The 12,653-nt window shown below is 40.0% G+C and overlaps 1 protein-coding gene across 5 annotated transcripts in view; it reads left to right on the top strand.

The window, feature by feature from the left end:
- Positions 1-11,233, top strand: part of cnksr1 (connector enhancer of kinase suppressor of Ras 1) — a 62,158-nt gene extending 50,925 nt beyond the window's left edge. For 2 of the 5 annotated variants that reach the window (XM_017716751.2, XM_017716755.2), the window contains 9 exons: positions 653-686; positions 2,721-2,896; positions 3,574-3,647; positions 5,403-5,474; positions 8,064-8,137; positions 8,752-8,825; positions 8,979-9,081; positions 9,374-9,549; positions 10,093-11,233. In XM_017716751.2, coding sequence (XP_017572240.1) covers positions 653-686; positions 2,721-2,896; positions 3,574-3,647; positions 5,403-5,474; positions 8,064-8,137; positions 8,752-8,825; positions 8,979-9,081; positions 9,374-9,549; positions 10,093-10,401 — 1,092 coding nt within the window. In that variant the 3' untranslated portion in view covers positions 10,402-11,233. The remainder of the gene's footprint in view (positions 1-652; positions 687-2,720; positions 2,897-3,573; positions 3,648-5,402; positions 5,475-8,063; positions 8,138-8,751; positions 8,826-8,978; positions 9,082-9,373; positions 9,550-10,092) is intronic. The other 3 variants (XM_037542240.1, XM_017716753.2, XM_017716754.2) reach the window with 3 other exon arrangements.
- Positions 11,234-12,653: the final 1,420 nt, after the last annotated feature.

The following is a 12,653-nucleotide window of genomic DNA, read 5'->3' as shown; positions in this document are numbered from 1 at the left end:
TTGCATTTTTGGATTGCACAGTGAACTTTTTCACAGACAGTGTTTGTCCAAAGTGTTTCTGAGCCCATGCAGTGATTTCCACTACAGAATCATGTCTGTTTTTAATGCAGTGCCACTTGAGGGCCCCAGAGATCGTGGCCAGCAGATACTGGTTTTTGGCCTTGCCCCTTGCATACAGAGATTTCTCCAGATTCTCTGAATCTTTTAATGATATTATGTACTGTAGATGATGTAAACAAAAGTTATGCTATTTTTATGGTGAGAAACGTTATCATTGAATTGTTGCACTATTTTACAGAGTGATGAACTCCTCCTCATTACTTCTGAAAGACTCAGCCTCTCTGAGATGCTCATTTTATTCCCAAACATGTTGCCAATTACCCACCATCAAATTCAAAATGGACAAATATTTTTCAAAAAACTAAATTTCAACAGTTGATATGTTGTCTTTGCACTATTTTCAGTTAAATATAGTGTTTAAATGATTCACTGCATTTAGTTTTTATTTACATTTTGCACAGCATCCCAGCTTTTTTGGAAATGGGGTTATAAGTCAGTGTTTACATACACAACATTTTTAAGGACTTTTCCTGAAGACATTTGGCCAAGAATTGGTTTTCATTCTGCTGACAATTCTCCCTTTCACCTACAGGAGGAGAAGGAGAACAAGAAAAGCTCCACCAAAGGTACAACCAGCTCTGTCAGCTAAAGTAGGCCACAGCAAACCAAAAAGAGTGTGTTTATAACAGCTTTCTGATCACATACACAATAATCGGAGGAAGTGGTATAACTGCCATTATGTTTATGGTCAGACATGATTATTTTGAATCCTCAACTGGACACAGTTCTGAGCCCTGAGGGGGTTTAGGGAAGGGTTTTTTGTGTGCAACTATCTTTAAAATTATGACTTTCACAAAGACCTAAGTTTTTGAAAAAAAAAATTCAGAAATGCTGAGCAGTGCTGTTCTGCTGTCGGAGGATTTTAGCTGTTTTGTTCTACTGTTGGTAGAGTATTCATTGTGTTCTCCTATTTGTGTATGTTACCCATTATGTTCTCCTATTAGTGGATCTTATCAATTACACTGCTCAAATAAATAAAGGGAACACTTAAACAACACAATATATCCAAGTAAATCAAACTTCTGTGAAATCAAACTGTCCACTTAGGAAGCAACACTGACTGACAATCAATTTCACAGCTGTTGTGCAAATGGAATAGACAACAGGTGGAGATTATTGGCAATTAGCAAGACACACTCAATAAAGGAGTGGTTCTGCAGGTGGGGACCACAGACCACTTCTCAGTACCTTTCTGCTTTCTGGCTGATGTTTTGGTCACTTTTGAACGTTGGTGGTGCTTTCACACTCGTGGTAGCATGAGACGGACTCTACAACCCACACAAGTGGCTCAGGTAGTGCAGCTCATCCAGGATGGCACATCAATGCGAGCTGTGGCAAGAAGGTTTGCTGTGTCTGTCAGCATAGTGTCCGGAGGCTGGAGGCACTACCAGGAGACGTGGAGGAGGCCGTAGGAGGGCAACAACCCAGCAGCAGGACCGCAACCTCCGCTTTTGTGCAAGGAGGAACAGGAGGAGCACTGCCAGAGCCCTGCAAAATGACCTCCAGCAGGCCACAAATGTGCATGTGTCTGCACAAACGGTTAGAAACAGACTCCATGAGGATGGTATGAGGGCCCGACGTCCACAGATGGGGGTTGTGCTCACAGCCCAACACCGTGTAGGATGCTTGGCATTTGCCAGAGAACACCAGGATTGGCAAATTCGCCACTGGCGCCCTGTGCTCTTCACAGATGAAAGCAGGTTCACACTGAGCACATGTGACAGACGTGACAGAGTCTGGAGACGCCGTGGAGAGCGATCTGCCTGCAACATCCTTCAGCATGACCGGTTTGGCATTGGGTCAGTAATGGTGTGTGGTGGCATTTCTTTTGAGGGCCGCACAGCCCTCCATCTGCTCGCCAGAGGTACCAGAGGTCCCTTTATTTTTTTGAGTACCAGAGGTCCCTTTATTTTTTTGAGCAGTGTATGTTCTCATATTGGTGGATTTTAGCCATTATGTTCTCATATTGGTGAAGTTTGGTGCATTTTAGCCATTTTGTTCTCACATTGGTAGATTTTACCCATTATGTTCTCCTATTAGTGGATCTTATGAATTATGTTTTGCTGTTGGTGGATTTTAGCCATTATGTTCTCATATTGTCGAAGTTTAGTGGATTTTAGCCATTTTGTTCTCATATTGGTGGAATTTAGTAGATTTTACCCATTATGTTCTCACATTGCTTGTTCTCCTGTTGGTGGTTTGTTAGCCATACTGTCTAACATTCACATTCACTTTTTGCTGATTTGCTGAAACTCTGATTATGTTCAATCATGTTTGATCCCAAAGGCACTAAATCGGCAGCTCTAACATGATTGTTTTCAACTTTAGTTTTTGATGATTCATAATTCATTTGTCTGCAGGGGTGTTATTGTGGCAAAAATAGTAAAGTAAAAATCTCTCTTAATGTAGCAAACTTAGCTAAATAAGCTAGCTAGCTAAATAGACTAGTTTTAGAGAAAGAGGAGACATTAAAAACTGATTTTTTATAGAAGATACTGAGAAAATTCTTTCAAACATCATATTATAGTATAGGATGTGTCTGCTATGCAGACTGTCACACTATTTACATTCATCATCATGTGTGACCCCTGACCCCTCAGGCACTCGGACAGCGATGAGCCGTAGGCGGGTGTCGTGCCGTGAGCTGGGCCGGCCAGATTGTGACGGATGGCTGTGGAAGAAAAGGAAAGAGACGAGCGTGTTCGTGACTCAGAAGTGGCAGCGATTCTGGTTCGTTCTGAAGGGAGTGACGATGTATTGGTACACCAGCCAACAGGTCAGTCTATACATACTCGCATCTACCGCTCCCACACCGGACTGAGGAGGACTGTATTCGTAAGGCTACATGACGCTAGACGTGTCAAAATAGAGCCACATTTTTAAAATCTGATTTCTTGTGTTCAACATTTCACACACTGTGCTGCACTAAATCCAAAGAAACAGGACTAATTATGCTCTTTTTAAACAAACATATAGTTAAGATGTGTTTTCAAGTACTGACGATTTCCATGATATGCTCAGGAAAGCTTATTGTGACGAATTATGATGTAATTTATAATGATAACAATAAATATTGTCATATTTTCCAGTTTTTCATAAGCCTTTCATGACACAAGCTTGCATAAACATTGTTAAATGATCATTCCAACAAGCATCAACTGTCACTGAAGCTGCTTTTTTTCGGTGTCATTTCACCTCAGCTTGTATGAGCCTTTATGAAGACTTCATAGGTCTATGTCAGAGGTGGTGAAAGGCTTATGTAGGTGTTATGTAGCCTTACAAACTCTGCCCTTCAGACTTGTTTATGTGGTTTCTGACACACAGTATGACAAAGTATGGACATAATTCAGCCTTCAGGTGGTTTTCTGCTGTAGTTTATATCCCTGTACTCTCCTCCTGTGTGTTACTCCTGTGGGGCTCTAAATGAAGCCTCCTGTGTTTCTGTGTTTGTAGGAGGAGAAAGCAGTGGGCATGGTGAAGATCGGCAGCTACAGCATAGAGAGCGCAGGAGAGCACAAGAGGAAGTAGTGAGTCCTCATACACACACACACACACACACACACACACACACACACGCTGCAATGATTGATGATTCCAATTTAGCCACACACTCTTCGGCCTTCAGATTAATGTTACCATTAATGTTAAAATTAATCTCTTTCTCTTCTCTCTCTCTCTCTCTCTCTCTCTCTCTCTCTCTCTCTCTCTCTCTCTCTCTCTCTCTCTCTCTCTCTCTTTTTCTTTCTCTCTCTCTCTCCCTCTTTCTCTTTTTATATCTCTCTCTGCCCCTCTTTCTTTTCCTCTCTTGCTCTTTCTCCTTTTTACCTGACTTTTTCTCTCTCTCTATCGCTCTCTCATGCTGTCTCCCCCTTCTTTATCTCTCCCTTCTCTTTTTCTCTCTCTCTCTCTTTGTCTCTCATTTTCTATCTTTCTCTTGCTCTCTCCTTCTCTCCGCCTCTTTTTTTCTCTCTCTCTCTTGCTCTCTCCCTCTCTCTCTCCCCCTCTTTCTCTCTCTCTCTCTCTCTCTCTCTCTCTCTCTCTCTCTCTCTCTCTCTCCCCTCTTTTTCTTTCTCTCACTCTCTCCCTCTTTCTCTTTTTATATCTCTCTCTGCCCCTCTTTCTTTTCCTCTCTTGCTCTTTCTCCTTTTTACCTGACTTTTTCTCTCTCTCTATCGCTCTCTCATGCTGTCTCCCCCTTCTTTATCTCTCCCTTCTCTTTTTCTCTCTCTCTCTTTGTCTCTCATTTTCTATCTTTCTCTTGCTCTCTCCTTCTCTCCGCCTCTTTTTTTCTCTCTCTCTCTTGCTCTCTCCCTCTCTCTCTCCCCCTCTTTCTCTCTCTTGCTCTCTCTCTCTCTCTCTCTCTCTCTCTCTCTCTCTCTCTCTCTCTCTCTCTCTCTCTCTCTCTCTCTCTCTCTCTTTTTCTTTCTCTCTCTCTCTCCCTCTTTCTCTTTTTATATCTCTCTCTGCCCCTCTTTCTTTTCCTCTCTTGCTCTTTCTCCTTTTTACCTGACTTTTTCTCTCTCTCTATCGCTCTCTCATGCTGTCTCCCCCTTCTTTATCTCTCCCTTCTCTTTTTCTCTCTCTCTCTCTTTGTCTCTCATTTTCTATCTTTCTCTTGCTCTCTCCTTCTCTCCGCCTCTTTTTTTCCTCTCTCTCTCTTGCTCTCTCCCTCTCTCTCTCCCCCTCTTTCTCTCTCTCTCTCTCTCTCTCTCTCTCTCTCTCTCTCTCTCTCTCTCTCTCCCCTCTTTTTCTTTCTCTCACTCTCTCCCTCTTTCTCTTTTTATATCTCTCTCTGCCCCTCTTTCTTTTCCTCTCTTGCTCTTTCTCCTTTTTACCTGACTTTTTCTCTCTCTCTATCGCTCTCTCATGCTGTCTCCCCCTTCTTTATCTCTCCCTTCTCTTTTTCTCTCTCTCTCTTTGTCTCTCATTTTCTATCTTTCTCTTGCTCTCTCCTTCTCTCCGCCTCTTTTTTTCTCTCTCTCTCTTGCTCTCTCCCTCTCTCTCTCCCCCTCTTTCTCTCTCTTGCTCTCGCTCTCTCTCTCTCTCTCTCTCTCTCTCTCTCTCTCTCTCTCTCTCTCTCTCTCTCTCTCTCTCTCCCTCTCTCTCTCTCTCGTTTTCTATCTCTCGCTCTCTCCTTCTCTTTGCCCCTCTTTTTCTCTCTCTCTCTTGCTCTTTCTCTCTCTCTTACCTTTTTCTCTCTCCCCCTCTTTCTCTCTATCTGTCTCTCATTTTCTCTCTCCCTTTCTCTCTCTCTCTTTGTCTCTCTCTCTCTCTCTCTCCAGTGTCTTCAAGATGTTCCATCCCCGTTTCCAAAGCTTCTTCTTTGCTGCCGACAACGTTACTGATATGAGCAAGTGAGTTTCAAACACATAAACAACAAAAACATGCAAAAACCAACATCCAGTAAAACTCAGGCTGCTGGTTTATCTACACCACCGTACATTAATCCATGTTTGTAGATAACAGGGAGTCACACAGTCAAACACTATGTAATCAGGTCTATTAGAGGTACTGAACAGCTCCACGGGGTCTGAGAGTGAAGCGGATCTATTCGCCAACATCTTGTTCCAATTTTCCGTTCTGGTGCAGTAGTTAAATTGTGGCGTCTTGAGCGCCAATAAAAGCTGCATGTTCTTGTATAGCGCTGACTGATGTCCTCACAACCACTTAATGTTTATGCTTTCATTCTCCTGCGGGGATTCGGACTCCACAGAGAGAAATATGAATTGTTCTACACCCGAATTAAGGTAAACAGTGACCCCTGCTGGCTGTTACCTGTAACTGTGCCCATTGTTTGACATACAAATTCCACTTGAATTTGGCCTCCTGAATTCTGGAGTTTTTGTGGTCCGGCTGTGGAGGTGCTCTGGTAATTTTTGTTTTTCTCTCTCTTCATGGTTACAGTGTGTTGTAACCAGCGGTCACATTGTGTAATTATAGTCATAAGCACACTTTCCATAAGCTCGTTCAACACCACTAAGCTGCAGTAATGCACTAAGTAGTGACCACAAGACATCATGTGGTTGTGGGAAGCTTGTTTATTCCACAGTCAGTCAGTGCCTGAAACACTGACCTCGTAACTGAAATAATAAAATTATAATAAAACTGATTCAGCCACATCGTATTTACTGTGACTGAATACTTTAGATTCTAAAATGCAAATAAACACAATAGAAATTCTGTTGATTCTAATATTGTTTAATAGTTGCAGACAACAATAAATATTAATGGTTATTAGTAATAAAACAGTTAAAGATGGTTCTTCAGAGGTTCTTTAGTAAAGGGAATGATTCTGTATATATAAAGGGTTCTGCTATTGTATACAAGCTTGATATCGTAACAAAATACCAGAACACGTTTTGGTGCTCTACAGAGCCAAACAAGGTGGTTCTATAATTTCACTATGCAAGAACCATTTAAGCTTGTATGTGGTTCTTTGAGTGTTCATGGTTCTATAAAGAACCACTGTCTTCACAACAAAACATTGAGGAGAATCTTTTTAAAGAATGCAGAACTGATGGTTCTAAATAGAACCATTCCCTTTACTAAAGATCCCTTGTAGAACTGTCTTCTTTTAAGAATGTGGAACTTATCGTTCTAAACAGAACCATTCCCTTTACTAAAGAACCATTGTAGAACCATCTTTTTTTAAGAATTTGGAACTCATAGTTCTAAATAGAACCATTCCCTTTACTAAAGATCTCTTGTAGAACTGTCTTCTTTTAAGAATGTGGAACTTATCGTTCTAAACAGAACCATTCCCTTTACTAAAGAACCATTGTAGAACTGTCTTCTTTTAAGAATGTGGAACTTATCGTTCTAAACAGAACCATTCCCTTTACTAAAGAACCATTGTAGAACTGTCTTCTTTTAAGAATGTGGAACTTATCGTTCTAAACAGAACCATTCCCTTTACTAAAGAACCATTGTAGAACTGTCTTCTTTTAAGAATGTGGAACTTATCGTTCTAAATAGAACCATTCCCTTTACTAAAGATCCCTTGTAGAACTGTCTTCTTTTAAGAATGTGGAACTTATCGTTCTAAATAGAACCATTCCCTTTACTAAAGAACCATTGTAGAACTGTCTTCTTTTAAGAATGTGGAACTTATCGTTCTAAACAGAACCATTCCCTTTACTAAAGAACCATTGTAGAACTGTCTTAAGAATGTGGAACTTATCGTTCTAAACAGAACCATTCCCTTTACTAAAGAACCATTGTAGAACTGTCTTCTTTTAAGAATGTGGAACTTATCGTTCTAAATAGAACCATTCCCTTTACTAAAGATCCCTTGTAGAACTGTCTTCTTTTAAGAATGTGGAACTTATCGTTCTAAACAGAACCATTCCCTTTACTAAAGAACCATTGTAGAACCATCTTTTTTTAAGAATGTGGAACTCATCGTTCTAAACAGAACCATTCCCTTTACTAAAGATCCCTTGAGGAACCATCTTTTTTAAGAATGTGGAACTCATAGTTCTAAATAGAACCATTCCCTTTACTAAAGAACCCTTGTAGAACTGTCTTCTTTAAAGAATGTGGAACTTATCATTCTAAACAGAACCATTCCCTTTACTAAAGAACCCTTGAAGTACCATCTTTTTTTAAGACTGTAGAGATCATGGTTCTAAATAGAGCCATTCCCTATTAGAGAACCTTTGAAGAATGAACCTTGAGTAAGAGTGTAATTATGAATAGTTTATTAGTCATTTGTGGTAATAATAATATTTTCATGTATTTTTTAATAAGCCTGGTACACAGAACCATAAATAACAAGCAAAGTGAAGGACGTCGGTTGTCGTCAGAGTGATTATTGCCAGTCTAGACAAAAGCTAAAAATAAAAGAAACAGAGATGAATATCTACAATTATTAAGCAATAAAAATATAAACACTTAGCAGCTGAAGATGTTTGTGCTCGTCTGACTGTTTCTGTCTCCATCAGGTGGATCAATTGTCTGATCACAGCCATTCAGAAATACAAAAAGCTGCAGCAGAATCCTCCAGACAGTGAAGCCGGTGAGTGGATCTGTTTGTACACCATGCACTCTTATGATTAAAAGGGAGTTCCACCAAATTTTCTGAATTTCTGCCAAATTCAGTCAGTTGTGTTTACAATGTTGGTGATAGAAACCAGGGGTCGCCATGACTACAGCACAAATATAGACATTTTATTTACTGTCCATAACCACCAGTGAACCCACACATGTCTTCTGAGTGTCGATGATGGTAAAATAGTCGAAAATCTGAAATAATAGAATAATAAGCTTTCTTCTGAGACTATTTTGCCTCAGTGTCCTGCATGTATCCCTCCACCGTGAATTGACTTTAAGTTCTCAAAACTAACAAAAAACGGTGTCTCAGTCATCAAGCAGTGAATTCATAACCATTTCATGTAATAACTTTGTGAAGGAGCTTTTAGAGGTGGATGTCTGGTTCCTATCACCACCACTGTGAACAATTCTGACTCTGTAAGTTTCTCTTTAATGGAGGGTTTCACACCAAACCACTCTGAGCAACTTTCTGAACCATTTAATTTTGTAGAAAAAAAATCCCTAACATTTCCCATTAAAGCTTATTCATTCATTATTTGTGACTGTGCTGTTTTCCGATTGGTTTGTGTGTTTCAACAGAGTGTTACAGTGAGACGGAGTCGGAGGAGGACGGATCAAACTCGCCGCGTACGCTAAAGAAGAAAGTATCTACGGTGAGGAGGCTCTTGGACACAAACACGCAGCTTCATGAACAGCATGCTGTGTTACAGAAAAAATCCCCACAAATTCAATATCTTAAACACTGAGGCACACAGATATGAGTTGAAATATAAAAGGTGATCAAGCATTCTTTCTGTTTGCGATAGAAGGCCCAATGCAACACACTCCCTCGATCACTGGGGAGGAAGAACAAACCAGCTGGAGGCGCTGCAGTGACCTCTTCACCAGCAGGGGGCAATAAAGGTGCAGGTACATTTAGGCTAAGCAGATACGGTCAGATTTACTATACAGATCAGATTAGGTGTAGATATGACAGATTTGTTACATCTGTCTGTGTGTATCTTTATCTGTATATTATAGAAATGTTAGTTTCTGCTGTAATTTGATTAAATGATTCTCAGTTTGATTATAGTTCAAATCAAAAGCTTTTTCAAATTGATGATTTAATTAGGCATTAATTAGAGATTAGAAAAGTGCTAGAAAAATCCAGAATTGATTGATTGACTGTCAATGTCAATGTCACTCTGTCTCTCTCTCTCAGGTGAGGATGAGATGGGTGAGCTGTTTAATAAGCTGAAAGAGGGAGGAGTGTCTCTGATTGGTCAGAATCAGCCGGTCACTCATGATCAGCTCAGGAGGTCGTTTATCCGCCGAAACAAAAACCCTGTCATCAACGAGAAGATCCACACACTGCGTGCGCTGCAGAGCACACTCAAGGTGACACACACACACACACACACACACACACACACACACACACACACACACACACACACTCAGAATACATGAGAACTACACTTTGACCTTTTAAAATTTTGGGATAATCACTATCATTCTATATGATAGTATACCGGTCACTTCATTAGAAACATCTACCTTGTGCTTCCACTAACTGGCCACTTTATTAGAAACACCTACCTTGTGCTTCCACTAACTGGCCACTTTATTAGAAACACCTGCCTTGTGCTTCCACTAACTGGTCACTTTATTAGAAACACCTGCCTTGTGTTTCCACTAAGTGGCCATTTTGTTAAAAACACCTACTTTGTGCTTCCACTAACTGGCCACTTTATTAGAAACACCTACCTTGTATTTCCACTCACTGGCCACTTTATTAGAAACACTCATCTTGTATTTCTACTAAAAGGCCACTTAATTGGCTAACTATACACCAGCAAAGTGAAGAGGTTTCTGATAAAGTGGCCAGGGAATGCTTTACATGACTCATCGAGTCTTCTGTTTTCTGCTTGTGTCTCCCAGGCAAAGGAGGCGGAGCTTGTACTCCTTAATAAGCTTCTGGAAGATTCTGAGCTAACGCCGCTGAAGTTCCGTCAGTGGAAGCAGCGGAACGAGGAGCTGCACCAAGAGATCGAGAAGCTTGCTGCTGAAAAAAGAAAAAAACACACAGAAACGACCACAGGGAAGACAGCCAGCGAGGCCTGCAGTCTGAGCCTGAGCGATGGAGAGCAACTGGTGGACGCCGAGCTGCCTAGCAACCAAGATCCCCGGCCGGAAAACTCTGGCAGAAGAGCGGAAAGCAACTCCCCAGATAATTACTTCTACATTTGAGCTCATCGAATGTAGAAGTACAGTACATTTGAGCTACTGGTCACTGGGGTTTCTTTAGACCTCTTATTTATGGAGCAGTCCCAGACTCTGACCAGTGTCCATTCAGAGCCTGGTTGGAACTGATGTCAAATGTTTCCATTTGCCACCTTGTTCTTATGAGAAAAACTTGATGTGAGTGTTGCTAAGCAACATTAATATTTTTAAAGCTAGCTTGCTAAGCTAGCTAGTTGTAGTGGCTCATTTTGAATGAGTTCCATTTGTTTTATTCATATATACCTATTTTTTTACTTAAGTGGAACTCCAAAGACCAGGTGACCCACCAGTTAGTGAGGTTCATTACTGCACTGGCCAACATTTTATATGTATTTGTACATTTATCTTTTAAAATATGCCTAGAATATGAATTGTTGATTCATGAATATGAATATGAATTTGCATAGAAATAGCACTGGACTTATAAGAAAGAATGTGGGATGAGTCTTTGTCATTGTGCCCGTGCAGTGATGGACCTTTACTTTTATGACCGCGTTTTCAATCATACACAGAATGAACGGACCCTTTATAAGCCATATTGTCTTCACTGGAGAGAAATCCAAGTCTTCATGTTACCAGCAGGATCTGCTTTGAACCAGAGAAGTGCTTAGTGGACACTCCAAATGCAACACTGGACCTCACACCTGATTGGGAGAGTGAATTGTCCTCTCTATGCTCCGCCCACAATGTTGGGTAAGCTCTACAGAACTCTGATAAAAATCCCATTAAACCTAATGAGAAACTGTAGAACAGACCCAGTTTATATCACAATACCTACATTTAGAGTCAGTTATTCATTCAGCCTAATGAGAAACTGTAGAACAGACTCAGTTTATATCACAATACCTACATTTAGAGCCAGTTATTCATTCAGCGTAATGAAAAACTGTAGAACAGACTCAGTTTATATTACAATACCTACATTTAGAGTCAGTTATTCATTCAGCCTAATGAGAAACTGTAGAACAGACTCAGTTTATATCACAATACCTACATTTAGAGCCAGTTATTCAACCTAATGAGAAACTGTAGAACAGACTCAGTATATACTCAGGTATTGTGATATAAACTGAGTCTGTTCTACAGTTTCTCATTAGGTTGAACGAACAACTGACTCTAAATGTAGGTATTGTGATATAAACTGAGTCTGTTCTACAGTTTCTCATTAGGCTGAATGAATAACTGACTCTAAATGTAGGTATTGTGATATAAACTGAGTCTATTCTACAGTTTCTCATTAGGCTGAATGAATAACTGACTCTAAATGTAGGTATTGTGATATAAACTGGGTCTGTTCTACAGTTTCTCATTAGGTTGAACGAACAACTGACTCTAAATGTTGGTATTGTGATATAAAGGTTTGATTGGATTTTCATAAATGTTCTGTAAGCTTGTCCAGCATAGCAACAGTATCTATGAAAGAACACATTGGGGGGAAAAAAGGAAATAAAATGGTAAATATTAGCTTTCAAATGTTGGAGTCGACTACACTGGAGCTGGATATGAGTGTCTGACATCATCATCTGAGCTGTTTCTGAAACAGAGTTTTTCTCTATGATGGACTGTCTATAATAAAAATGTATTTCTAAAAAAGAACAAAGTCACCTGAAGGCACTTAAGGAGTGTTTTTAAAGAATATTTTAGGAATTATATCTGTTTTAACTTGTGTTTGTACTGCATGTTGTTCATATGTGCAATGATGGGAAAAAGGTTTAAATGTCAATGATGTGTTCCGATGGACTTTTCACTGATTATGCAGAACAAAAGTATGATTTATTGAGAATGGAGGAAATATAGTGTACGCTACAGATGGAAGTGTTACCATGTTCACTTTATTGTAAATAAAATTCCTCTCTGACACAATACACCAGATCTGAATTTTTACATTTTGAAAATGTTAAATTTGGAAATCTACAGCATAAAGCAAAAGTCATTGATTTGCATAATGAAGCAGAAAGTCAAAGTGAAATAAACCAGAAGTTTCTAAAACTGGAATTCAAAAATTAATTAAAAGCTACAGAGAAAATGGGCCTCCTAACAACCACCTGGAAGATCTGGTAGACACTAAAGCTTTCATCTTTGAGAGAGAAGAGACAATCAAGCTGCTTCAGATCTGAAAACATCCACAGGTGTTTCTGTCCACCCTTCTACTGTGAGAAGACGACTCAGCGCTATGGGTCTGAAAGGATGTGTTGCTGTTCAAGAAGAACCTCACTGAG

Source organism: Pygocentrus nattereri, chromosome 10 (genome assembly GCF_015220715.1).
Source record: "Pygocentrus nattereri isolate fPygNat1 chromosome 10, fPygNat1.pri, whole genome shotgun sequence".
NCBI lineage: Eukaryota > Metazoa > Chordata > Actinopteri > Characiformes > Serrasalmidae > Pygocentrus > Pygocentrus nattereri.
This window is presented reverse-complemented; position numbering and strand designations above follow the sequence as displayed.